The sequence below is a fragment of the Pelophylax lessonae genome (genome assembly GCF_965119305.1).
Source record: "Pelophylax lessonae genome assembly, chromosome: 3".
NCBI classification, from domain to species: Eukaryota; Metazoa; Chordata; class Amphibia; order Anura; family Ranidae; genus Pelophylax; species Pelophylax lessonae.
The window spans coordinates 428905508-428933427 of record NC_138770.1 but is presented as its reverse complement, the minus strand read 5'-3'; the positions used below and the strand labels follow the sequence as shown (position 1 = coordinate 428933427).

Below are 27920 nucleotides of genomic sequence, written 5' to 3'. Positions count from 1 at the left end.
AACTTGGAAAAAAGTGTGCACCGACGACCAAGTCGCAGCCTTGCACACCTGGGCCACCGAGGCCCGATGCCAACAGGCCCAGGAAGTACTCAAAGACCTGGTAGAGTGCGCCTTAACAGGGAAGGGTGGAACCCGTTCCTTCAAAGCATAAGCCTGCTCAATGGTCTGTCTGATCCATTTGGCAATAGTTGCTGCGGACGCAGCCATGCCCTTCCGAGATCCCTCAGGAAGGACAAAGAGGGAATCCATCTTCCGAAAGGATTCCGTAGACAGGTAAGCCCTGATCGCCCTGACAACATCCAAGGAATGCAATGCAATCTCCTTTGGATGCTTAGGCTTCGTACAAAGCGAAGGCAGAACAATGTCCTCATTAAGGTGAAATTCAGAGATCACCTTGGGAAGGAAGGATGGGGGTGGTCGCAAAACCACCTTACCCTTGTGAATTATCAAGTAAGGGGAGCGGCAAGACAACGCCGCCAGCTCCAACACTCTGCGAGCCGAAGTGATCGCCACTAAAAAGGCAACCTTCTTAGACAGCAGAGGCAATGATATCTCCCTGATGTTTTCAAAGGGAGCACGCTGTAACGCGGACAGAACCAAGTTCAAGTCCCATGGAGGTAAAGGCTCCTTCCTGGGAGGAGCCAGATGTCGCAAACCTTGAATGAAAGTGCGCACCAAGGAATGAGACGCCACAGGGCGTTGGAAAAGGATAGCCAGAGCAGACACCTGGCCCTTTATCGTGGCCAGCGCCAGGCGCTGGTCCACTCCAGACTGGAAAAAAGCCAAGATTCTCGACACCGAGTAAGAACGAGGGGAGAACCCCCTGGACTCACACCAGGTGAAATAGGCTTTCCAGGTACGGTAATAGATCTTACCAGAGGAGGATTTCCTAGCCTTGATCAGGGTAGGGATGACCTCAAGGGATAGACCCTTGTCCTTCAAGACCTGGGTCTCAACAGCCAGGCCGTTAAAGTCAGCGACTGTAAAGCAGGATGGAAGATCGGACCTTGAGACAGGAGATCTTCCCGCAGAGACAGACGCCACGGAGGCGCCACTGCCAGGTGAACAACGTCGGCGTACCAGGACCGGCGAGGCCAGTCCGGTGCCACCAGAACCACCATGTGCGGTTCCAAGATCAATCTGCGAAGGAACCGGGACAGTAACTGAATCGGAGGAAAGGCGTACATCAGACGATACTGATGCCAAGGGGCCACCAACGTATCCGAGGCGTCCGCCAACGGGTCGCGCGTTCTTGCCACGAACCTTTCCACCTTTCGATTTAGCCGGGATGCGAACAGATCCACGCCTGGGGATCCCCACCTCGCACACAGCATCTGAAAAACCTCCGGGTGTAGGGACCATTCCCCTTGGTCCAGAGTCTGGCGGCTCAGATAGTCGGCCTGCCAATTGTCCACACCCGGAATGTGAACTGCCGAGATCGCCGGGACATGAGTCTCGGCCCAAGACAGAATGTCAGTCACCTCCCGGGCCGCTCGAGCACTCCTGGTGCCCCCCTGGTGGTCGATGTAAGCCACCGCGGTAGCATTGTCCGTCTGTACGCGAACAGGCTGGCCCTGGAGACGGTCCGACCACTGGAAGAGACAGAGTTTTATCGCTCGTAGTTCCAGCACATTTATCGGGAGGGAGGACTCCTCCTCCGACCAAGTGCCCTGGGCAGACAGGTTGCCCAGGACTCCACCCCAGCCCGACAGGCTGGCGTCCGCGGTAACCACTGTCCACACCAACGGGCGGAAGGACTTGCCTTCCGCCACCGACGGGGACTGGATCCACCACAGAAGAGCCAATCTGGTCTGGCGACTCAAGGAGACATCCAGATCCAAGGACTGAGGAAGTCTGTCCCACCTGACCAGGATCTCCGTCTGGAGAGCCCGCGTGTGGAACTGGGCAAAAGGTATCGCCTCGGAGGCCGACACCATCAACCCCAGGCCCCGCATGCAGGTCCTGAGTGACGAGGACGGATTGTCCCTGAGGGACCTGAGTTCGTCCCATAAAGTCCGGAGCTTGTCCTCCGGCAAAAACACTTTTGCCTGAGCAGAGTCCAGAAGCATTCCCAGATAGGGAAGGCGAAGCGACGGGGACAACGCTGATTTTTGAACGTTGATGGTCCATCCGAACTCCTGGAGCATCTGTACCGTGACGGACAGACCACAGTAGGTCCAGGACCGGTGCCAACACCCTGGTAAACACCCTGGGTGCCGAAGCGAGACCGAAAGGTAACGCCACAAACCGGAAGTGGACCTCTGTGATAGCAAACCGAAGGTACCGCTGATGACCCTTGAAAATAGGGATGTGCAGGTACGCATCTTTCAGATCTACCGAAACCAGGAATTCTCCTAGACTCAAGGAGGCCACAACCGAACGGAGAGACTCCATCCGAAACTCCCGAACACGCCCGAAGTGCTTCAGCGCTTGCACATCCAGAATAGGACGCACTTTGCCCTCCTTCCTGGGCACAGTGAACAGATTCGAACATAAAAACCCCCGAAACCTGTCCCGATGAGGGACAATCACTCCCTGAGCAAGCAGGTCCTGCACCGCGTGATGCAAGTCCTGTAGACGCCCCAGAAGCAGATGAAGATTGGAGGGAAAGAATCTGTCCGCCGACCGGGAAAGGAATTCGATCTGGAAGCCCGATCAAACGATTTCCTGGACCCACCTGTCCGATAGCCGGAACAGCCAAGGTTGGAGGAAACCGCGCAAACGTCCCCCCACCCCTGAAATGGGTGAAGGCGCCCCTTCAGGTAGAGGCAGATTGACCCGCCGAGCCGGCATTGCCGGACTCCTACTCACCTGCCCAGGGCTTCTTCTGGGTGCCCTGGGCCTGGAAGGTCTTGCCCTTGGGATGGGCCCGAAAGGCACAAAAGGACCCCCAATTAGAACCAGACGCAGAACCCCGCCTGTCTCGAAAAGACTTGTTCTTCGGGTTCTGGGGCATCATAGAGCACATGCCCCCCGTAACGCCTGGTACCAGAGTGTCCAATGCCTCGCCAAAAAGGCGAGAGCCAGCATAGGGAGAATCAGCAACCGTCTCCCTAGATGACTGGTCGTCCGACCAGCTCTTCAGCCAAATCAGTCGCCGTTGAAGCACCGCGACACTAGAGAGGCGAGCCACTAAGGGAGCCTCGGCCAAGGCGGCATCACACAAGTACATGACTCCCTGGTGGATTTGATCCACCAATTGTAGCCGGGCAGGTGTAACACCAGCCGACACAAGATTGCGCTTAAGCATCCTAGTGCAATCAGCAGCCGCCTGAGCCACCAGAACGGACGCGAAAACGGGTTTGAGCAATGAACCCGCCACCGTATAGGAATGGCGAGATAGGGACTCCAACCGCCGGTCCGTGGGACCCGGGAAAACTGGGGCATCCTCAGTAGGAACCAAGGTAGCCTTGTTCAGCACGGCCACAGTGTGATCCACCTGTGGAGGCACACACCATCGTGATTCCGTAGCCGGATCAAAAGGATAAAGCAACCCAAACCGACTAGGTACCAGGAATGGACGTTTTAACGTGCGCCACTGTTCATTAACAGTGTCATGGAATTCTTCGGGCAGGGAAAAACCTGCGCAGACTTGCGGGTCCTGTGCGTCCCAAACGGGGACACAACGCCCGGAGGACAGGGCTCATCCTCTAAATGTAAGGTGTCCTTAACAGACACAATCAAAGCATCCATGGTCGCCCGTTCTGCAGGCGACCCCGGGGAGGGGGCATCAACCCCTTCCATCTCAGCCTCCCCCTCAGACCCCAAGGGGTCCAAGGATGAGCGGGACCATGAAAAGGGCACGCTCACAGCAGCCAAATCCCCATCTGAATCAGAAGAGAGAGACAATCTGGGACTCCTACTCGCAGCCCGTTCAGACATCAGCAGTTCCTTATTCGCCACCGCAATTAGCGCGGGGCGCAGCGGGGCCACAGGAGAACTGGGACCCCCCACTAGCTGGAGGAAACTCGCTTTCCTGAGAATCCATGGCTCCAGTTATCAGAAAACAAACTACAGTGCAAAAAAGATGTACTGTCCCCTTTAACAGCGCTGCAGTGTGCGCAGCCCACCGCTACTGCAACAGTGATGAAAGACCCCCAAAGGAGAAAAGAAAGTTGAGCCAGAAGCGATATACAGAGGGAAAATTGAGAGTGATAACCTGCAGAGCCCGCAGAGCGTTGCTACCAGTGTCCTTGCTGCTGATGGAATGCTGCTGGAGAGGGCTGGACTAAAGCCAGACCCCGGGAAAATGGCTGCCCCATAGGAATGCATTGGAGGCTACGCCAAAATGGCCGCAGACATGCGGTCGGACTGATCGTTCCACCACCCACAAAATGGTGGCGGATGGCGCCAAAATGACATGTACAATCGCCCCAGAGGAGCTATACATGTTAGCACACAGTAAAGATGGCGGACCGCGCGAAAATGCACAGCTGCGGTCGCCGCACAAGCACAAACGTCTGCACCCCCAAACATGCACCCAAGGTGTCACAGGGACAGGGACCCCCGGCAAACATACAGATCTGCACAAGCGAACCCCGCATGGATCGCACAGGGAGTCACACATGCACAGACATGGGGAACACACAGCAACACAGACTGCCACCCCAGACAGAGGCCCCACACAGAAAAGTACTTACCTGTACCAGATGGCGTGGGGGAGCCTCTATGCACGGATAAACCTCTGTCCTCTCTGACAGGGAGTGCCGTGAGCCAGGGACATGACGCTGCAGCATCGCAGACGAGTCCTGTGAGGTAGCCACCTCACGGCTGCATCCCTGCAGCGAACAGGGATGGGTCGTTCTTAATGCCAGGGCGAACCATAGCTGAACGCTCGATGGCGGGCTGGGGGTCCATCTGACCCTCTGTGCCCTGGAGAACCAGGGCGGTCAGTGCGAATTCCAGCACCGCATGATCCATCTTCATCCGAAGAGAAGACTAACACTAGAAGCTGACAAAATAAACAGCTAGTAAAGTAAGAGAAAAAACTGACATTTTCAAAGAAAATCAAATAAAAGATTAGGAAGGCTGAGACTGAAGCCCCAGCACAAGGTAGCCTGACTATTCCTGACGCTAGGCAAAGTAAAACTGAGTTGGGAGTGGTGATGCAGGGGGGGTATTGACCAGTGGGACAGCCCCCATGGGTGTGTATATGCTAATGCCTTTTGACTAAGTCTATATGCCTAGCTATTCCTACGGATAGGAAGTCAATACCCAATAGTGATGACTTAGAGGAGTCGGCGACTGTCGGAGGACGTAAGAGAAAAGATGCGTTGTATCTTTTCTTCTGTCAAGAGGAAAAAGATGTAAACAAAGAACCGTGTGTGTTAAAATACAAGTACAAAAATTGAGAAAAAAACAGCTAGATTAGGGTTTGATTTAGGTCATTGTCAGGGTTAACGTTAGGATCAACGTCAGGGTCAGTGTATTTTAGGTAAGAATAAAACAGCCTTTTTTTAACCACTTTAAGACCAGGCCTTTTCTGACACTTTGTTTACATGTAGCAATCAGTATTTTTTTGCTAGAAAATTTCTTAGAACCCCCAAACATTCTATATTTTTTTAAAGCAGAGGCCCTAGAGAACAAATTGGTGGATGTTGCAATTATTTACGTCACACGGTATTTGAGCAATGTTTTTTCAAACGATCAGTGTGATCAGATGCTTGGACTTTCTGTACTGTTTATATCCGGGGAAACCGGATGTGATGAATGCTCTTCGGTTCTGGTTTCCTATACCATAGAGGGGATAAGAGCTGTTCCCAGATTACCTCTATGGTCAGCCAGCAGAAAAGCACGCTGGTCACTCAGGTCTCCCACTGGAGAAATCTGCAGAAGTTGGTGGGGGGGGGGGGGGGAGAGAAACATCCCCTCCCGCTGTTATAAAAGCAATCTTGCGGCTAGTAAGCCGCTAAGACTGCTTTTACAAGAGAGCAGACCATGGGCTCCAAAAAACAATACCGGGATTATGTCTGCAGCTGCAGGCATCATCCTGGTAAAACCACTTGAAGTCCAGTGGTGTACCGGTACGTCGCTGGTCATCAAGTGGTTAAATTAGTATCAGTGTGAGTTAGTGTCAGTGTGTTGTAGGTAAGAATGCACACCATTGTTTCTGGGCCCTACTACAGGTACAAACAACAAATAACATACACATATATGGTACCAGTTTGATCGCCAAGAGCAAGAGAAGATGGTAGGTTATGGTAATAGCAAGAAATATACCACTGAATTTAAAAACATTTTTTTTCTTGCTATTTGGGCCAGTTTACTATTTACAACCAATTGAAAACCCAATTTTTCCTGAAAAAAGGTATAATTCACCTGGATATACTAAGTAGTTGGGATGATATGTACAGTTTTACTAACACATGTCACAGTTACAAAATTGTGTTCAGACGTTTTGTTTTTCCTTCGTCATGGAGGAGTTATAGACTGATATACAGTGCTCAGCATAAATAAGGAAAACCCTAACAGATTTGTCAGAAAACATTTACTTACCTTTATGAACATTTCTATGGGACACTATACAAAATACTCCTACAAATGTGGGCCATTGATTGCAACCATGATTTGTTAATTTGCACACACAAAAAAAAGTATTTTTCCTAGCAAATTCATTCAAGACCATGTTGCAAAAATGATTACACCCCAATGAAAGTCTTTAGAGCAAAGCTAAATTTTAGACAACAAAATCCTAATTAACAAGATTTCAACTACAGGTGATTATTTTTTAAAGCGCAACCACAATAATTGAGGTAAGCAATATGTTGGGGAAATTATCACCAATGAAAAGTGCTGTAGTGACTGTGCCCAAATTAATTACCTAAAGAAATAGGTGATGGTGCAAATATAAGCAAATTGTAAACATATAATAAATAAAGTGCTGGTGCTTAATCTTACACGATTCACGTGTTGTGATTCAAAGTGCTACAATGGATACATAAATAATATGCTTCATGCAATAAACAAACACCAGGCAGTGACACACCATATAATAATTACACAATAATACATTTGCCAAAAAAGTCCAAAAAATATATAATGTGAATAGTTCCAAAGTGTGTGGTGCTTTGTTGTGCGTTTTATCCTTTAACGTGGTTTTTACTATTGGTGGGGTGCCAAAGTGACACAATGGGTATCTGGTCCTTCACCCAGTGAGCCGGGGTCACTTACCAGATGCACCCAGACCTCAAAGGACCTATGGTGCAGGTAGAGCTTTTAATGAGATCTTTCAGCGACACCCTCCTCCTAGGTGGGGATTCAGAGATAATATTTCCTCAAAATGGATGGCTCAAAACTCCTGTTTAAATGGCTCAGATTCCAGGTGGCTCAAGAAAAGGACAGGGAGAAAACCTCATGGTGCAGTATGTATTTATTAAAATGAAAGTAAGCAGAAGAAAACAACTCACGATTTCTGGTGCCACAAAAGGAACTTGACATGGGCAGTATAAAACAGGAAGGCAGGGGAGCCGCTATGCTGATCACCAGGAAGCTTCCGCGTTCCACACTGTGATTACCGCAAACCGGATGTGACGTCGGACGTGCTGGACCTCAATGCATTTCGCTACATAAATGTCATCAGGAAGACGCTTCCTGATGACGATGCAATTTAAGTTATATTATTAACCTTACTTTCATGTAATGAGCTAAACAAATGTTCAATAAAACTCAGTTTTGTCAAAATTTTGAAAATTGTTCTTGTGTTCATTGAGATATTGATTACAATTTTACTTTTTAAAAGAGGTTTACTTATTTATGCTGAGCACTGAACATACAGTATATGCAGCAAAATACATTAGCTATATGGAGACTAAATAAAGGATTGTGGTCACTCAAAAGGCTCTTTGCCTATGTTTGTGACAGTTTACATGAATGCATCTGGAAACAAACAATACATACAAATACAGCTTGTACTGTTTTTGCACATTCCTTGCTTCCTGATGCATGACATTTTGGTAATTATTACTGAGATCAAATTAATCGCTAAGGCTGCTGCTGACTATGCAAATCAAGAGAGACATACAGTCCCTAGCATGAACTCATCATCATAATGTTGAATTCGAAATCCACAAGCAGAGCACAGTACTGGGGACCCACACTAATATTGACCAAACAAAAAAAGTTTTCTGGTAAACCATTTGATTGTAAAAACAATCAAATAGAATAATACAACCAATTATACATTTCAAAGATGTACACACACAAGTGTACAAACTATTCAATCATGTTTGTAATTGAAAGCTAACAGAAATTGTTAAAACTGATAGACAAATTGCCAGTAAGACTTTTGCAAAAAGGCTGAAGGTTGATGTCTGCTTTAGGCCCCGTTCACACTGGGGCGATCCGACTTCCCGGGGGGGCGACCTCACAGGTCGCGGCGCGCTGCTCGCACCGCGACCTCGGAGCGGCCGGCACGGACTTCATGACATTGAAGTCAATGCAGGTCGCTCCAGGTCGCCCCAAAGAAGCTCCGGACCCTTTTTCTAAGTCGGAGCGACTTGTGTCGCTCCTATTAGAACGGATCCACAGCTTCTCTATGCCAGGCGACCTACGGCGACCTGTCAGGCGACCAGGTCGCCTGACAGGTCGCCCCAGTGTGAACGGGGGCTTAGTGACATCAGAAAACAAAATGTTTCATTTTTGTTGGTCTACAGACTGTAAAAAAGGCTCAGGAACAGGAAATATGCACTCACACAGACAGTTTTACAGTATTTACACACTGTCATGCAAGACTACACTTTATAATCAAGAATATTAAGGTGGCTCTTTAATAAAACGTTTGTAACTCTTTAGGAGTATAGGCCTATTAGAAAATATTGCACCTAATTTATGAAAGCCTTGTTTTGGAAATAGTTTGGGTAGTTCTCATATGTGTAACTTTCACATTGGTTCGAACTATAGTCAATTTGTAGATAGTGAAACTGGAATTAATTAAGTCCAACCCTTAGCTGGCCTACACAAACAAGCCAGAGTTGTCAGGAGGGGGTGTTGTGTATAAAATTATTCCTGTGTGTAAGTTTGCTACACTGGTTGCTAGGAGGCAGGCCGCCAGCGTCCTAGCAACCACTGACACAGGGATGACATGTGATGTCAATTACAAGGGAGGCAAACCTTATGGGGCACTAGTCTCTCAGAGTTCTCCATCAGACAGGTACATGAGTCTATCGCAAGCACCGAAAACTGTGGTGCTTTAAAAGCATGACTGTATTCCGAAAAGTGTCCCCACTCTCTCTTTTATCAGTTAGGCTTCATGTACACGGGACGTTAGAAAAAACGTGCTGCAAAGCTAGTTCTGACGCCGGGAAAAAGCAGCTGTAAAACGTGCTTTCAGTAGCTTTTTCCATTGGCGTTATTGCACGTTTGGCAACGTCTCTTTTAGCAGCATTTTTTCTGCCTCCATTCAGATGAAGATTTTTAATAAACTTTCCAAAACGTCTCCTGTCGTTTTTTACATACACTGCCTTTCATGGGGTGAATGGGTAGGGGTACAGTATACCCCATACCCATTCACATAGGGAGGGGGTCCGGGATCTGGGGGGCCACCCTTGTTAAAGGGGGCTTCCAGATACCGAGAAGCCCCCTGCCCGCAGACCCCCACAACCACCGGCCAGGGTTGTGGGGATGAGGCCCTTGTCCAGAGCTCCCCCTGCCCCAAAGCACCAACACCCCCCCATGTTGAGGGCATGTGGCCTGGTATGGTCCAGGGGAGGTGGGGCCGCATGCTCGGATAAGGGTCTGGTATGGATTTTGGGGGGACCCCACGCAGTTTTTATTCCCATTTTGGCGTGGAGTTCCCCCTCAAGATTCTCACAGCGCAAGTCGCACCGCAAGTCGGATCAGGATGATCCAACTTGCGGTGCGCCTTCCATTCAAATCAATAGGCTCCCATAGGGAACCATTGATTTTGAATGGAGGCAGAAAAAATGCTGCTAAAAGAGACGTGGCCAAACGTGCAATAATGCCAATGGAAAAAGCTTCCTTAGGGAACCATTGATTTTGAATGGAAGAAAAAAAAACGTATAACGTGGCTGATCGTACGTTCATCACATTCAGTCTCGTTTGGTCGCGTTTTTGCGTTTGAAACGCCGGGAAACACACGTTCGAGCGCAAATAATTGCGTTCCAAAAAACGTCCCAGAACTCAACTGCCTGCAAATGACTGTAAACGACCCTGTGTACATGGACAGATAAGATAACATGTAGGTGGGTTCAGGGGCTTCTGAAAAAAAACACCCAACTGCTCCTAAACGGCCATTTACAACGTCCCGTGTACATGGAGCCTTACACTGAAATTATTTACCTGCTGCTATTCTCTAGGTTTTCTTTTCAATACATCAGGTGTTTACAGATAAGGTTTGGCACTGTATTTTTATATGGAATAGTTTAAAAGGTTTTGTATTTTTATGTTTTTATTTTTTCATTTTAAATCCAAATTCCATGTAAGCAGCTTAATACACTGAACAAAATTATGAACGCAACACTTTTGTTTTTGCCCCCATTTTTTATGAGCTGAACTCAAAGATCTAAGACTTTTTCTATGTATACAAAAGGCCTATTTCTCTCAAATATTTTTCACAAATCTGTCTATATCTGTGTTAGTGAGCACTTCTCCTTTTCCAAGATAATCCATCCACCTCTCAGATGTGGCCTATCAAGATGCTGATTAGGCAGCATAATTTTTGCACAGGTGTGCCTTAGGCTGGCCACAATAAAAGGCCACTCTAAAATGTGCAGTTTTACTATATTGGGGGGATCCAGGGGGGTTCGAAAACCAGTCAGTATCCGGTGTGATCACCATTTGCCTCACGCAGTGCAACACTTCTCCTTCACATAGACTTGATCCGGTTGTTGATTGTGGCCTGTGGAATGTTGGTCAACTCATCTTCAATGGCTGTGCGAAGTTGCTGGTTATTGGCAGGACCTGGAAGGCACTGTCATATACGCCAATCCAGAGCATCCCAAACATGCTCAATGGGTGACATGTCCGGTGAGTATGTTGGCCATGCAAGAACTGGGATGTTTTCAGCTTCCAGGAATTGTGTAAAGATCCTTGCAACATGGGGCCGTGCATTATCATGCTGCAACATGAGGTGATTGTTATGGATGAATGGCACAACAATGGGCCTCAGGATCTCGTCATGGTAACTCTGTGCATTCAAAATACCATCAATAAAATGCACCTGTTTTCGGTGTCCATAACATACGCCTGCCCATACCATAACCTCACCGCTACCATGGGCCACTCTATCCACAATGTTGACATCAGCAAACTGCTCACCCACACAGCACCATACACACTGTCTGCCATCTGCCCTGTACAGTGAAAACCAGGATTCATCCGTGAAGAGAACACCTCTCCAAAGTGCCAGACATCATTGAATGTGAGCATTTGCCCACTCAAGTGGGTTAAGACGACGAACTGCAGTCAGGTCAAGACCCTGACCAGGACGACAAGCATGAAGATGAGCTTCCCTGAGACGGTTTCTGACAGTTTGTGCAGAAATACCTTGGTTATGCAAACCGATTGTTGCAGCAGCTGTCCGGGTGGCTGGTCTCAGACAATCTTGGAGGTGAAGATGCTGGATGTGGAGGTCCTGGGCTGCTGCGGTTACACGTGGTCTGCCGTTGTAAGGCCGGTTGGATGTACTGCCAAATTCTCTGAAACGCCTTTGGAGATGGCTTATGGTAGAGAAATGAACAGTCAATTCACAGGCAACAGGTCTGGTGGACATTCCTGCAGTCAGCATGCCAATTGCACGCTCCCTCAAAACTGGCGACATCTGTGTTATTGTGCTGTGTGATAAAACTGAACATTTTAGAGTGGCCTTTTATTGTAGCCAGTCTAAGGCACACCTGTGCAATAATCATGCTGTCTAATCCGCATCTTGATATGCCATACCTGTGAGGTGGATGGATTTTCTTGGCAAAGAAGTGCTCACTAACACAGATTTAGACAGATTTGTGAACAATATTTGAGAAAAACGGGCCTTTTGTGTACATATTAAGATGATGTGCACTAACAGATAGCAGTTTAATGAGCGCATATAAATGTAAATAAGTGCCACATCCTAGATAAATTGAAAATGGGTTGTTGGAAAACAGAAAAAGTCTTAGATCTTTAAGTTCAGCTCATGAAAAATGGGGGCAAAAACAAGTGTTGCATTTTATAATTTTATGAGAATACCTTCATTTTCCCCAACATTTTGTTTAGCCCTATGATCCAGGAACCCTTCCCAGAAAATACAGTAATTTCTTGTGATCCTGAACAATTCTTCTCAAACTTGCTGCAGTTAAAATACTGTATACAGCCTGGTTCAGCAAACTCCTTACCCAGGTATATTATAGGTATATTTCTGTACTGAAAGCCAGGTGAGAAAGCCTTTAGTGCCCAAAAAATTGAAATTACACACACAGCAACCATAAATGTCACTGTCCTCCATGTTTTCCCTGTTATGCTGACTCTAACTTCTAACCCTTTCCCTATCCAAACCCCAACACATAACCTAAACTCTAAAATAACAAAACCGCTCACTCACACTCACCTAACTTCACCAGAACACTTAACTCCAACCTATACCCTAATCCTCAACTTTTCACTAACCCCCTAAACCTTAACAATAATTTAGAATGTTACCCTAATGCACAATACTAAATGAATCCCTTGTTTTAATCTGGTGCCTGAAGCGTAGATAAAAAATTTTAACATTTCCAAGCCAGGTTCTAAAAGTGGTGGGATCTCAGCAATGAAAATGACTGATCTAACCCTAATTTGTATCAATATTGGAGCAGCAGCACACTAATGAGGTCAATCCTCCCTCTCTGCCATGCAAGCATGTTCCCTGTGTTTGACTGAAACCTTCTGCAAAGCAATAGAGCCCTAAATGGCTCACAATGGTACCGTAATTCTCCCAGTCTAAGTGTTTTTGTAAAGGAAATTACACTAATCTAATATCAATATGAAATAGGCACTCATGGCTTTATATAAAAATACATTTTTTTTCCACTAACACATAATGGTTAAAATAATATTTTCAGTGCTGCCTGTTGTTCAGGTTTAGAAAAATTTTATTTTTTTAAAAGAACACTTTGTGTTATACTTTTCTGAAGGTGTAAATGATTCTATTTTAATCATATTATTACTGTTTGAAAAAATAAATTTGACACAGGCTCAATAAATGTGCAACATTTCTGCTTTTCTGTTCTGTCCTGGAAAATGTCAAGGCCTTATGTTTAGTACCCAGCTGAATTCTCTCGTCCATGTTATCTTTATACTTCCAATGTTATGATTTGTGACTGATTGTACTAAGAAATGCTTTAAAATACCCTTTTTTTCACAGTAAAAATGATGCTTCTTGCCTTTATACTGATGTGCTTTACACTGGTATAACTGACTATGGGCGAATACTGTATTGCAGAGGAAGAGGGTGGTTTGTCTGAGTGCTAATTACAGACAGCACCGGGTCTAACTCTGGTACCAATTGGACTGCACAGTCAAATTTATATACTCTTTACAGCTGCTGTAACAGAATATCTACATCCAACAGAATATCTATTTCTGTGACTTCAACTGGGCTTTTATTTACCAGCATTATTCTTTTCACTTGGGTAACAGGACCTCACCTGTTTACGCAGCTTTGGGGCTCTTGACAGCTTCATCAAAGTCAAATGAGGTACAAAATCTTTATTTCCAACAACAGCAATGCCCTTTTCTTCAAATATCTTCCCCATAGTTTCTGGAGGAACACCAATCTGTAATTAGGCATGTACACACACAGTAATGCACTCACAAAGTCATGACCCATCCCTCCATAATAAGGTGCATTACATGGTCAATGAGTCACTGTACTAACTTAAAAAATAGCCCTCATTATCAATAAAATGTTGGTCCAGATACTTTGCAATGTTTTTCCTTTACGTTGCAATCGAATCCTAAAATGAAAATCCTTCTTTCTTTATTCAATTGCAACTTTTCTGCTCCTCCTCATAGAGACAACTGATTTGTGGGCATTACTATAGTTGTGCTCTGCAAAGTGATTGCACCGACACCTGATTTGGATCTGAAACCTGGAACTGACACCCTAGCCTCTCCCTGCATATACACTGACTGGGCATACACAGACTGAGATTTGAGCAACACAGGCAGAGCTCTGCTGTGAGTGTGCCTGTGTTGTAAAGTGTATATGACAAGGCCCCCTCCCTTTGCAATCTGTGGCGACATCGCTTGTTTTAGACAAGAGCGTGGAGCGGGAGACAAGTGTTGTCAATCATGTCACATCACATATTGGTTTCCTTGATATTGTGTGGGCTACAGCTCATGGAAAGGTGGGAAGTACTTTACACCTAGCTGAAAAGTGCAGCTTGCACATTTCCACACCAAGCCATTGTCTGCTGATCTTAGTATAGAAGTCAAAAGATCTAAAGGCATTAGTTGAGTTGACTTCTTGTGTCAGTCTTGCTTAACAACACTATTCATCAGTAACAATGCACTTTGATATAACACCCCATCCACTCCTATCTTCTTCCATAAATTGAGAAGGATGACCTCGGCTGCTGCAGAGCGGTTAGCAACACCCACTGTATCGGAAAAAGGCCTATCAAATATGTACATGAGACAAACAAAAATAAAAATCCCAGTTCAATTTGCTAACCAGTTAGCTTACCAACCAAATTAAACTGTCTAACAGTTTGAGTCAAAACAGGGGTTTAGTTAGCACACATTTGCAAATGCATGTGTAAGCTGCAGGGCCACTCCACAGCACCCTGTATTACCTGCATTCCTAACTCTAGTAAATTTATGAGTCTTCACAGTGGAAGCACATGCTAGCTAATGGATAGATAGGGGGCAGGTGAGCCTGGAGGTGGCCCATCCCTCCTAAAAGGTACTTGGGGGCATAATGGAAGCCCAGCCAATGGTATTACAGCAAAGGCATCCAGTATGTCCACTCACCAGTATACATTAACAACAAAGAAAATGGCCTCTGTCCCCACCTATAACTGGCCTTCATAGCAAAGAACACATGGAAGGGCAATGCACATGAGACAAACAAAAATAAAAAAAACGTTGGGGGCAGGGGCCATTTTCTTTGCTATCTAATATGTATCCAACCTGAAGTTACTGTGGGGAAAATAATTATTTGATCCCCTGCAGATTTTGTAAGTTTGCCCACTTACAAAGAAATAAAGGGTCTATAATTTTAATCATTGGTGTATTTTAAATGATAGAGACAGAATTTCAACCAAAAAAAAAACACACTTAAAACAAATGCTATAGATTAAGTTGTAGTTTAGTGAGTTAAATAAGTATTTGATCCCCAAGCAAAACATGACTTAGTACTTGGTGGAGAAACCCTTGTTGGCAAGTGTTACGACACCCCAAAGTATGAAAGGGGTTACAGTCGTCTAGGATAATCCACTCCCGAACACCCGGACAGCTATCGACCACTCCAATCCGCCATACATGAAGCACATCAATAATTCCCCCCAAGTACGAGACAAGGCTCTGTAGTGAGGTTCGATCAAGAGTAACTCTCTTGTCTTTTATTGCAAGAAACACAACACTTATATATACTTTGAGAATACCACATGAACAATGACTGTGTAATTACAGCCAGGTGAGCTCATTAACATACTTATCAATAGTCTCAGACCCAATTAACATACTGTCCTATTTTAGACAAAAGCACTTAGTTAATCAGTAGACATTCTTTAGGAGGGGGCTGCTGGAAACAATCCCCCCCCTCTCTCTGTAGCTAATACACATTGAATTTGCAGACATGGTGTCTCTCAACCTCTTTAAAGGAATTTGGAGCGTAGCGGCTAAAACATAGGGGAACAAAGGGGGGCTGTACGGGCCGTGGAACAGCCGAACAAACAGACGAAAGGAGGCAGCAACAATATAATACAAAGTCAGATGGTTCTGTCACATGGCTCCCTCCTTGTGGGACACTCCGGCAGACCCGGCTTGACCCTTGCGGGTCAACGTGGGGATGACCAGGACTAGGAAGCCGGAGTGATATCTGTTTGTTGGGACAACCCATCAGCATTGCCATTGTACTTACCGGGTCTGTAAGTGATGGTAAAGTTATACGGTTGCAGGGCTAGACTCCAGCGTAGCAACCTGCCATTGTCCCCAGAGACCCGGTTAAGCCACACCAATGGGTTGTGATCAGTCACGAGGGAGAACTCCTGCCCGTACAGATAGGGACCCACCTTTTTCAGGGCCCAGACCAGGGCCAAACACTCCTTCTCCACTGCCGCATAACTCACTTCCCGGGGTAACAGCTTTCTGCTGAGATATGCGACAGGGTGCTCTCCTCCATCCTCCCCGACTTGGCTCAGCACAGCCCCCAGTCCATACATGGAAGCATCTGTGTGGACAAGAAAGCGTTTGTTAGGGACTGGGGCAGCCAAGACAGGGGCATTCACAAGAGCTTGTTTTAATGCCTGGAACGCGGCTTCACAAGCTGGAGACCACAGGACCTGCTTAGGGAGGTTCTTTTTAGTCAGGTCAGTCAGGGGTTTAGCAATAGCGCTGTAGTCAGGGACAAAACGTCGGTAGTACCCTGCTGTCCCCAAGAAGGCTAGCACCTGGGTCTTAGTGATAGGTGTGGGCCAGTTAGCCACTGCCTCTACCTTGGCTGGCTCTGGTCTCTGGCTCCCACACCCCACTCGGTGACCCAAGTACTGTACCTCTGCCATACCTAGATGGCACTTCTCTGGCTTCAATGTCAGGCCAGCGGCCCGAATCTTATCCAGCACCACCCCTACATGAACCAGGTGTTCCTCCCAGGACTCACTGAATATTGCAATGTCATCTAGGTATGCGCAAGCAAATTCCTGGAAGCCATCGAGGAGTTCATCCACCATACGTTGGAAGGTAGCCGGGCATTTTTCATCCTGAATGGCATGACCTTAAATTGGTACAGGCCAAACGGGGTGATAAATGCCGACTTGGGGATAGCATCCTCGGCCAGGGGAATCTGCCAGTAGCCTTTACACAGGTCTATGGTGGTCAGATAACGTCCCCTAGCAATACAATCAAGTAAGTCGTCTACCCGGGGCATCGGATAGGCGTCAGTGGTAGTCCGCTCGTTGAGTCGCCTGTAGTCCACACAGAACCGTGTAGTTCCATCTTTCTTAGGCACTAGGACTACAGGCGAGGCCCAAGGACTATTGGAGGGCTCGATAACCCCAAGCTGGGTCATCTCCTGTATTTCCTTCCGCATTCCTTCTCGGACTGCTTCCGGGATGCGGTAGGGGGGCTGTCGTAGGGGGTTCTGTCCGGGGGTCTCTACCTTATGTACAGCTAGCGTAGTGTAACCCGGTTCTTGGGAGAACGTCGCCTGTTTCTCCCACAGAAGCTGTTGAGCCTGAGCCCTTTCCGTGGGGTTTAACCGGTCCCCCAGCGGTACTAAGGCAGTAAGGTCAGTCTGGGGGTCCCTTTCTAACAAGTCTGGTAGGGGTAGATTCTCTGGGTCATCTGCAGCAGGAGCGCATTCTGCAGCGACATCCTCTGGTCTCTCCTGTTGCTCCTTGAGCATGTTTACATGAAAGGATCGCTGAATCCTTGATGAGGCAGGAACCTCTCCCAGTCTCTGCAAGCGTCAGTAAAGGTCCTCAGCATTTGCTTGAGGGTGCCGTTAAAGCGCTCGCAGAGACTGTTAGACTGTGGGTGATAAGGTGAGCTAAGTAGCGGTTTGATGCCACACACCTTCCACAGCTGCTGGGTAAGCACAGCGATAAACTGGGTCCCCTGATCGGAGAGAATCTCCTTAGGGAACCCCACTCTAGTGAAAACCTTAACCAGGGCATCAGCAACCGTCTCTGCCTCTATATTAGACAGCGCTACTGCCTCTGGATAGCGTGTGGCGTAGTCCACCACGGTAAGAATATATTTCTTACCGGATGGACTAGCCCTGGCCAGTGGACCCACTATGTCAACGGCTATGCGGGCAAAGGGCTCCCCAATGATAGGCATAGACATAAGCCTAGCTTTTGGGTGGTCCCCCCGCTTCCCTACCCGTTGACAAGTGTCACACGTATTACAATATACCCGCACAGCCTGATTAAGACTGGGCCAAAAGAAATTCTGCGTAATTCTATGGGCTGTGCGGCGGGACCCTAGATGTCCAGCTAACGGTACATCATGCCCAATTCGCAGAATCTCCTGACGGTACTTAGAAGGTACCACCAGTTGTCGATTCGGAGAAGGGGCCAAACTATTCTGGGACGGTTTAGGGATCCTGTATAACCTATCCCCCACCCACTCATACCGCTCCCCATCTGGTCCTTCCTCTCTAGCATCTGCCTTAGCTCTATACTTCTGTAGGGTTGGATCTGCCCGGGTTTCCCTCCCAAACTCCTCTGGGGTATCCCAACTCAAAGGGGCCTGATCTGAGGGAATCGTCGGGGAACAAGGTCTTACCTGGGTCTCAGTAGCAGGTGGGTCGGTTCCGGCAGCGCGGGTCTGGGCACGAGTGGTCACAGCATTAACTTCATTGGGGCCCATGGGAGCATATGCAGAAACAAGGGGGGCCAATTAATTCCCAAGAAGAACATTTGCAGGCAAGTCTTTCATAACCCCCACATTAACATGTCTAGCCCCCACTCCCCACTCCCCAATCCAAGTGTACTCGGGCAACAGGTAGGCGAAAAATAGCACCCCCTGCTACCCTCACAGCCACAGCGTCTCCGGTGTGTTGATGTTCAGACACCAAATCTTTCTGCAGCAAAGTCATAGTGGCACCAGTGTCTCGTAACCCGCTGACTTCCCTTCCGTTCAGCTTAACCATCTGCCGGTGCTGCTGCTTGTTGTCTTGATGAGCGGCTTGGACCGGGTCTGCTTCATGGAGGACGCCCCAACATTCCTCCTGCTCAATGCAGTGAGCAGCAGGCGGGGAGTTGCGTGGATTTCCGCCGGCTGGCCGTCTCCATGACTGCGCATGGTTGGCTGTGTTCAACGGGCACTCCGGCCTTTTGTGCCCAAGCTGTTTGCATCCAAAGCACCGGATGGGTTGCGAATAATCCCTGGAGTTAAAACGGGGTGGCTGGGCATAGCTGTTGGTTGCAGGCAAAGCCGGGGTGCGGTGTGCTGGAGCCTGGTAAATAGTAGTACTGGTGGGTGTTGCTTGTCGGTACTCCACCCTGGCAGGGGCTTTGGGCACATTATCATCCAGCTTACGAGCGTCGGTATATTCATCTGCCAATCGACCGGCTTCCGGGAAAGTGGAGGGTTTAGGGTCCCGGACCCATTCTCTGACCCCGGCAGGTAACTTGTTGAAGCAATGTTCCAACAAAAACACTTGTAAGATCTCCTCCCCAGATACAGCTTGGCATCCTGCCATCCAGTGGGTTGCTGCACGGTGTACTCTGCATGCCCACTCCATATAGGAGTCACTCGCTTGCTTGGGGGTCTCTCTGAACCTCCACCGGTATACTTCTGGCGTTACTGCATACCTGGCCAACAGGGCATCTTTAACGGCCCGGTAATCTATAATTTCCTCCTCCGGGATGGCCCGAAAATCATCACTGGCCCGGCCGGACAATTTCCCAGAGAGGATGGTGACCCATTCGTCTGTGGGCACCCTGTGTAAGGTACACTGCCTTTCAAAGTCTGCCAAGAATCCATCAATCTCCCCCTCAGATTCCACAAAAGTTTTAAACGCAGCAAAAGGTACCTTCTTTCTTCCCACATTATTATGGGGTACCTCCGCTGCTGCCGCTCCTCTTCCTTGCAGTTGGGCTGTTACCGCTGCTTGCACTCGTTCCACAATGTCAGCTGTAGGGTTGGGGCCAAAATGTGCCAGCCTTATTTGCACTGCCCGGTTAAATTGTATTTCCTCGGGTGTTAAATCCAAGATGCCGGTCACATTAGCTCTCTCCCTTTCTTGTGCTGCATCCATCTCCAACAATTGAGCAATAATCTCTCGTTTCTTTAAATTACCTGCTGGTCGTCCTCTACGTTGCAATAACTTTTTGAGGGTAATCCGTTTCAGCTCCTCATACTGCATCGGTAACTGTTCTGGGCGGTGGGACTCATCAGGTCGCTTGCCACCAATTGTTACGAGACCCCAAAGTATGAAAGGGGTTACAGTCGTCTAGGATAATCCACTCCCGAACACCCGGACAGCTATCGACCACTCCAATCCGCCATACATGAAGCACATCAATAATTCCCCCCCAAGTACGAGACAAGGCTCTGTAGTGAGGTTCGATCAAGAGTAACTCTCTTCTCTTTTATTGCAAGAAACACAACACTTATATATACTTTGAGAATACCACATGAACAATGACTGTGTAATTACAGCCAGGTGAGCTCATTAACATACTTATCAATAGTCTCAGACCCAATTAACATACTGTCCTATTTTAGACAAAAGCACTTAGTTAATCAGTAGACATTCTTTAGGAGGGGGCTGCTGGAAACAATCCCCCCCTCTCTCTGTAGCTAATACACATTGAATTTGCAGACATGGTGTCTCTCAACCTCTTTAAAGGAATTTGGAGCGTAGCGGCTAAAACATAGGGGAACAAAGGGGGGCTGTACGGGCCGTGGAACAGCCGAACAAACAGACGAAAGGAGGCAGCAACAATATAATACAAAGTCAGATGGTTCTGTCACAGCAAGCATAGTGGTAAGATGTTTCTTGTAGTTGGTGACCAGGTTTGCACACATCTCAGGAGGATTTCGGTCCACTATTCTTTACAGATCTTCTCTAAATTCTTAAGGTTTCTTGGCTGTCTCTTGGCAGCTTGAAATTTCAGCTCCCTCCATACATTTTTTAAAGCATTAAAGTATGGAGACTGACTAAGCCACTCCTTGACCTTAATGTGCTTCTTCTTGAGCCACTCCTTTATTGCCTTGGTGGTATGTTTTGGGTCATTATTATGCTGGAAGACCCATCCACGACCCATCTTCAATGTTCTCATCCAAGATTTTACAGTACATGGCCCCGTCGATTGGCCCCTCACTGCAACAAAGTTGGCCTGTACCCTTAGCAGAGAAACAGCCCTAAAGCATAATATTTCTACCACTTAGGTTGACTGTAGGGATGGTGTTCTTAGGGGCATAGTCAGCATTTTTCTTCCTCCAAACATGGCGAGTTAAGTTAATGCCAAAGAGCTAAATTTTGGTCTCATCTGATCACAACACTTTCTCCCAATCCTTTTTTGAATCATTTAGATGTTCATTGGCATGACTGTACATGTGCCTTCTTGAGAAGAGAGACTTGCCCTGTTTGGAGGAAGAAAAATGCGGACCAAAACATACCGCCAAGGCAACAAAGGAGTGGCTCAAGAAAAAGTGCATTAAGGTCATGGAGTGGCCTAGCCAGTCTCCAGACCTTAATCCCATAGAAAATGTATGGAGGGAGAGTAAACTTCAAATTTCCAAGCGATAGCCAAGAAACTTTAAGGATTTAGAGAAGATCTATAAAAAAGAGTGGACCAAAATCCCTTCTGAGATGTGTGCAAACCTGGTTACTAACTACAAGAAATGTCTTACCGCTGTGCTTACCAAAAAGGGTTTATCCCCCAAGTACTAAGTCATGTTTTGCTTGGGGATCAAATACTTATTTTACTCACTAAACTGCAACTAAATTTATAACAGTATCAGGGTTTTTTCTGGATTTTTGGTTGATGTCCTGTCTCTATCTTTTAAAATACATCTATGATAAAAATTATAGATCCTTAATTTCTTTGTAAGTGGGCAAACTTACAAAATCTGCAGTGGATCACATAATTATTTTCCCCACTGTATATACTGTAGGCGTTCTTGTCATTTTCAGCCTAACTGCCTGTTTCTTTAAGCACATTGGTGCCCTATTTACAGGGTACAATGTACCATGCAAGCCTGTCTTTCTCTTTTGTGTTTTTTAATACAAAATGGTTTATGATTTTTGTGGCTCTAGTGATAGAAATAAAGAGGAGCTATTGCTAAAATATGTTTTTCCCGGTTTGAATAGAGTGGTAAAGTGTTAGCACCTCTATCAGGTTTTCATTGCTGATAAGAAGAACAGCAATGCGCAATCTGGGTGTAGTATATTAATGCTAATATACTACACTCAGATTGTGCACTGCTGTTCTTCTTATCTGTTTACCTAGAGATACTTTAGTCTCTTCAGAGGTGCTGCATCTGTTGCATTGAAATCAGTGGAAAGTTACCCTGAACACTCCAATTGGACTCTATGAACGTTTTACTGTTTTGCATAGACATTTATGTACACACAAGACTTGTTGCACCATATACCCCATTACTACTTTATAGGTTTTCATTGCTGCCTCTTTCCTTGCTGAAGATATTTTGCTATACAAGAAGTGAGAGGAAATCTCCCCAAAGTGAGGGGAAAACTCATATTTATCACTGGAACGGGTGTCCTCAGTAGGAGCATTTTTCTCTGCTCCTGTTCTGGTGACAGTTGTAAAAACTGCAGTCACAACTAAGCACTTCATTCAAGTGCAAAATGCCTTAAGACCCGGTTCACACTAATGCGAGTGCCGGGTTCGCATGTAATGTCGGAGCGCACTGCTCCGACATTACATGCGATCAGCTGTGCGGTGCGAGTTTAGCCATACAGTTTGTATGGCTAAATTCGCATCGCACCCGGTGCAAACACGCACAGGAGGCATTTTTGCAGCCGCATCAGGATCGGATCGCACAGCGGTTCACACTTGTGCGATCCCATCCTGTGCGAACTGCACGATCGCACTGCGATATGCGATCAAACTGGGGGTGTCGTTAAGATTACATTGACACCCCCAGCGTATCGCATATGGCAGTGTGAACTGCCGGGGGTGCGTGTGCGATGCGGGAAAAGGCTGCGAATTCGCAGCCTTCCCGCATCGCAATAGTGTGACCCGAGCCTTAACAAGGAAAAATGCCTTTTAAAACATTTTTTAAGCATCTATTGTTTGTTTGTTTACTGCAGTTAAAGTATGTAAAGAAAGTTTTAAAAATATAAATCTTTGATAGGGTGGTGAAATTCATACCAGTTATCTGCTTGAGTGTAGTTACAGCATCTCCCCTTGTAGCCTGGGCAAACACAACTTCATGTTTAAAATCTAATATACCACAAAATGTTAGAATCAAAGTCACTCCTCTTAGGATTTCTTCAACTGGCTTTTTACTCTCCAAAAGCGCATTTACTGCTCTAGTACAAAGAAGGAAAGAATATGTTAGATTATTAAATATTTTGTTCATCAAAAGGAATACTAAAATGTGACTAAAGAAAAGTCAGTATTAAACATAAATCTGGTTGGTGTAATTATCTAGAGCGAAACTACAACTTAGACCTATTTCAGGAGCTATGATCACAGGTTAGCTGGACAGATGTTACACTCTAAGCCAGCCTTTTTCAATCAGGGTGCCCAGGCACCCTGGGGTGCCTTTAGGTTTCTTCAGGGGTGCCTTGGCAAAATGCCTAAAAAATGCTCAACAATTGTGTACAAGCCAGTGGGTGCATCAAGCCTGCCTTTTAGTTATACAAAGCCATGGGTTTTCATTGTGCATCATTATAACACTCTAGTCAGTAGTTTTCTAACAACCAATGACCTCATCAGTGGATAAGGAGGATGTCAGGCCCCTGCATTGCATTCTTTTTGCCCCCCGTTCCATCAGCACTGCGGTCACATTAGCTGAGTGAGGGAGAGAAACTGAGGGAGAAGAGAAACATTGGGATCATAGTCAGTACTGCGATGCAAACGTGTATTTGCTTTGGGAGAAAAAAATAACCTCTAATGTTGGATGTCCTACATGAGTGGATGTTGCTGCATTATGTAAAACTATTAGTGTATTTTTTACATTTTAGAATGGGGTACCAAGAGATTGTGCAATATGTTAAGGAGTGCCTTGACTGAAAAAAGGTTGAGAAACACTGCTCTAGGCTGCCACAATGACTTAAAATGTAAATAATAAAAAGTCTTCACCCAGCATAAGTTATGAAACAATGCTGAAAAGTAATGGAATAGTTTCACAGTATTCAAAATCCATGTTTAAAGCCTTGATAACAGCACTTTATGTAATGTTACTATATGTTTATAGTTGGCATGCTAGGAGAGAACTGTAATAGTTCTTAGAGATGAAAATTATAGAAAAAGATACTAACAAAGAACTACTTCAAAGAAAGGAGGGCAACAACTGGGCTGTATTCAGAAACCAGGCTCTTTTGGGACTTCCTGTGTAAAGTGCCCGGTATCAGGGACACCGGCCTAGGAAGAATCTACAGCCATCAGTGTGAGAGGACGGTGGGAAAAGGTCTCTCACAATGGCTAAGTTTCAGGCTCCAGTAATAAATGATAACCCCTTGGGCTGGGGTCCTTGTGCTATACCTGACCAGTTTAAAGACATGCCTTATCAACCCTTCAGCAAAGGAGATCGTCTAGGAAAGGTTGCAGACTGGACAGGAGCCACCTATCAGGACAAGAGATACACCAATAAGTATTCTTCTCAGTTTGGTGGTGGCAGTCAGTATGCATATTTCCATGAAGAGGATGAAACCAGCTTCCAGCTGGTGGACACAACAAAGATGCAGAAGACTGCATACCAGAGGAATAGGCTGCGATTTGCCCAGAGAAATTTGCGACGAGATAAAGACAGAAGGAATATGCTCCAATTCAACATGCAGACCTTACCCAAGAGTGCCAAGCAAAAGGAGAGGGATCGTCTGAGACTGCAGAAAAAATTCCAGAAACAATTTGGTGTACGTCAAAAGTGGGACCAAAAATCTCAGCTTAAACCACGAGACTCCTCTGTGGAGGTGCGCAGTGACTGGGAAGTAAAAGAAGAGATGGATTTTCCCCGCCTGATGAAAATGCGTTATATGGAGGTTTCTGATCCAACGGACATAGAGTGCTGTGGTGGCCTGGAATATTATGACAAAGCCTTTGATCGAATCACCACAAGGAATGAGAGACCCTTAAAGAGTATTAAAAGGATTTTCCACACTGTAACTACCACAGATGACCCCATTATCCGAAAGCTGGCTAAAACACAAGGCAATGTCTTTGCAACAGATGCTATTCTGGCAACCCTTATGTGCTGCACTCGATCTGTCAATTCTTGGGACATTGTGGTTCAAAGAGTAGGATCCAAGATATTCTTTGACAAAAAAGACAACTCGGACTTTGATCTTCTGACAGTCAGTGAAACAGCCAATGAACCTCCTCAAGATGATGTAAATTCCCTGAACTCTCCAAGGAATTTAGCCATGGAGGCCACATATATCAACCACAACTTCTCCCAGCAGTGTTTGCAGATGGGCAAGGAAAAGCACAAATTCCCCAATCCCAACCCCTTTATGGAAGATGATGCGGATAAAAATGAGTTGGCATCTGTAGCTTACAGGTATCGACGCTGGAAACTTGGAGATGATATTGATCTGGTGGTGCGGTGTTAACACGATGGAGTAATGACAGGTGCAAACGGAGAAGTGTCATTTGTGAACATAAAGACCTTGAACGAGTGGGACTCTAGGTATTGTAATGTTGTAGACTGGAGGCAGAAGCTGGACTCCCAAAGAGGGGCTGTGATCGCCACCGAACTGAAAAATAATAGCTACAAGCTTGCAAGGTGGACTTGCTGTGCCCTGCTGGCAGGATCAGAATACCTTAAACTGGGATATGTGTCCCGTTATCATGTCAAGGATTCCTCTCGTCATGTTGTCCTCGGTACTCAGCAGTTCAAGCCTAATGAGTTTGCCAACCAGATTAACTTAAGCATGGAGAATGCCTGGGGTATCTTACGGTGTGTGGTGGACATATGCATGAAGCTTGATGAAGGCAAATATCTCATCCTGAAGGACCCCAACAAGCAAGTTATTAGGATATACAGCTTGCCTGATGGTACTTTCAGCTCAGACGAGAATGATGATGATGAAGATGAGGAATAGGAGGAGGAAGTAGAAGAGGAAGAGACCTGAGTTTATGGGTGAATCTGAGCAATTCCCTCTTCAGTATGTTTCATCTACCTTTTTGGACCTTCAAGAAGACCTATAATGAAATAAAGATTGTACACAGACCAAAAAAAAGAAACCAGAGCCAGAAGGTGTAGAGTGCTTTTACCTTTTGTAGCATGGTTGGGAGAGCATGCACCAAGTTAAGCTGGTTCCACAAAAAAAACAATAGCAACTTGCAGACCTCCAGGACTTCCATACTCTCATAAATCAGTTAATGAAGACAATAGCTCATATATATATATATATATTAATAAAAAGAATCTGTAAAAAGCTCCTAAAATTTTAAAGTACAAGATTCAAAAATACACCCCTCCAATGCTTCCCATATTCCACGCAGACCTTTTCATGTCCCACTCTACCAAAGCAACCAATCTCCATGTAGTACTGCACATAACCGTCAGTCCCTATTGCTACAGTGTGCTACGAATCACGGTTTTTCCTTATCTGAGCTATGCACCTGTACACTACCCTTTTTACCACCATGTCTATAGTGTATACATTTAGAATTAGGCACCCAAGTAGTACTATCATGGTAGTATACATGTACTATAATGTGTTTATTTAACCCCAAAAACAAAACATAATATATTGCAGCTTACTGTTTTTTCCCTTTATTTTTGGTAATTCTGTAAAAACCACACTTCCTGTTCCCTTATGGATGCACTTATTTCTCCACTGTATGGAAAGATCCATGATTGTCACACAGGCTGGAATTTCAACATGCCTAATTTTGTTCATCTTGAATACATGGTTTTTGATGAGACTAATAGTTAAAAGAGAACATTGTTTTTGTCTTCTCAGTTCAAAGGATTGACAAGAAGACTGTATTTCTGGCAAGAAAAACAGGAATTTTCTGAACCTGATAAAAATGTTTTTAGTTTAAAAGATGAAATGCAGTCACCACATTCATGTAATGATAAGCTGCAATATAACACATTTTTGTTTTTTAGTTTTGACACACTTAAACAGTATTAGAATCTGAACACTTAGGCCCCTTTTACAAGAGAGGTCCGATCGGGTCCGGGTGTCTGTTTCTCAAGTGGACCCGATTGGATCGTTCTCCCTAATGGCTATTCGGATGTAAACAAACTTGTGTCCGTTGACACCTGGCTACCTTCCTATACAATCCAGCAAAAACAAACGGAAAGGGATCTGGTCAGATCGGAGCAGAAGACAGTTGGGTCTAAATAAAAAATTGGTCTGTTTACATCTGACTGCCAATAAAGCAGAGCGGGCTGTGTCCATGTCCGCTCTGCATAACCGGAGAAAACACAGACCTGTCATTAGGCTGCTCCGCTCAGCTCAGAAGAGGATTAGAGGACAGATCCCCACTGAGAAAAAATGGATTTGGCCCATGTAAAAGGGGCCTTAAAGTTTATGCCTGGGACAAAAAATATGCAGTATAACCCTGCAATACATTTCGCCATTTTTTATCCCTTTAAAAACTCTGCAAGTAAAGAAATCTTTTGTGGGGGAACAACTGCATGGCGTGAGTTTCTGTTTAAAGGGGTAGAATAAATCTTAGGCTACAATGGATTTTACTTCTTTGTGCTCTCGACAGTTTTAACTGTTTGTTAAAAAGGAAAGTGTGGAATTTCAAAAAAACAAACATACATACATATTCACCTAGGTAGTATAAAGCATAAATATGGATAATATCCCCCAGATTGGGACTATGACGGGTAACGACACAGGTTGGTATAACCAAAGAAAAAGGTTTATTTGTTGTAAACACAATAAAAAATATATATATACATTAATTGGCAAAAGGGCCAAAAATATTACACAATTGCACAATTTAGAAAGACAACGTTAAAAATTGAGCGACTCTTTATATTGGTAGATCCAATGATTATTTAGACATGGAGGAACCTGTAATGTGGTTTTGAAGACCCTACGCGTTTCAATTATACTCTTCTTCAGGGGTATTTTTAAACCTTGGTTCCAATTGATTGTTTTATAACTATTTTACATT

The 27920-nt window shown here is 45.7% G+C and overlaps 2 protein-coding genes across 2 annotated transcripts in view; one reads left to right on the top strand and one right to left on the bottom strand.

The window, feature by feature from the left end:
- Window positions 1–27920, bottom strand: part of AKAP7 (A-kinase anchoring protein 7) — a 325673-nt gene that overhangs the window by 234387 nt on the left and 63366 nt on the right. Inside the window, exons 5-6 of the mRNA XM_082249096.1 lie at window positions 22983–23143; window positions 13617–13729 (exon numbers count right to left, since the gene is read on the bottom strand). Of these exons, the coding sequence (XP_082105222.1) occupies window positions 13617–13729; window positions 22983–23143 (274 nt within the window). The remainder of the gene's footprint in view (window positions 1–13616; window positions 13730–22982; window positions 23144–27920) is intronic.
- Window positions 24159–26008, top strand: LOC309549087 (eukaryotic translation initiation factor 3 subunit D). Its single transcript, XM_082249095.1, has one exon. The coding sequence runs from the start codon at window positions 24257–24259 to the stop codon at window positions 25385–25387; it is 1131 nt and encodes a 376-aa protein (XP_082105221.1). The 5' UTR covers window positions 24159–24256; the 3' UTR covers window positions 25388–26008.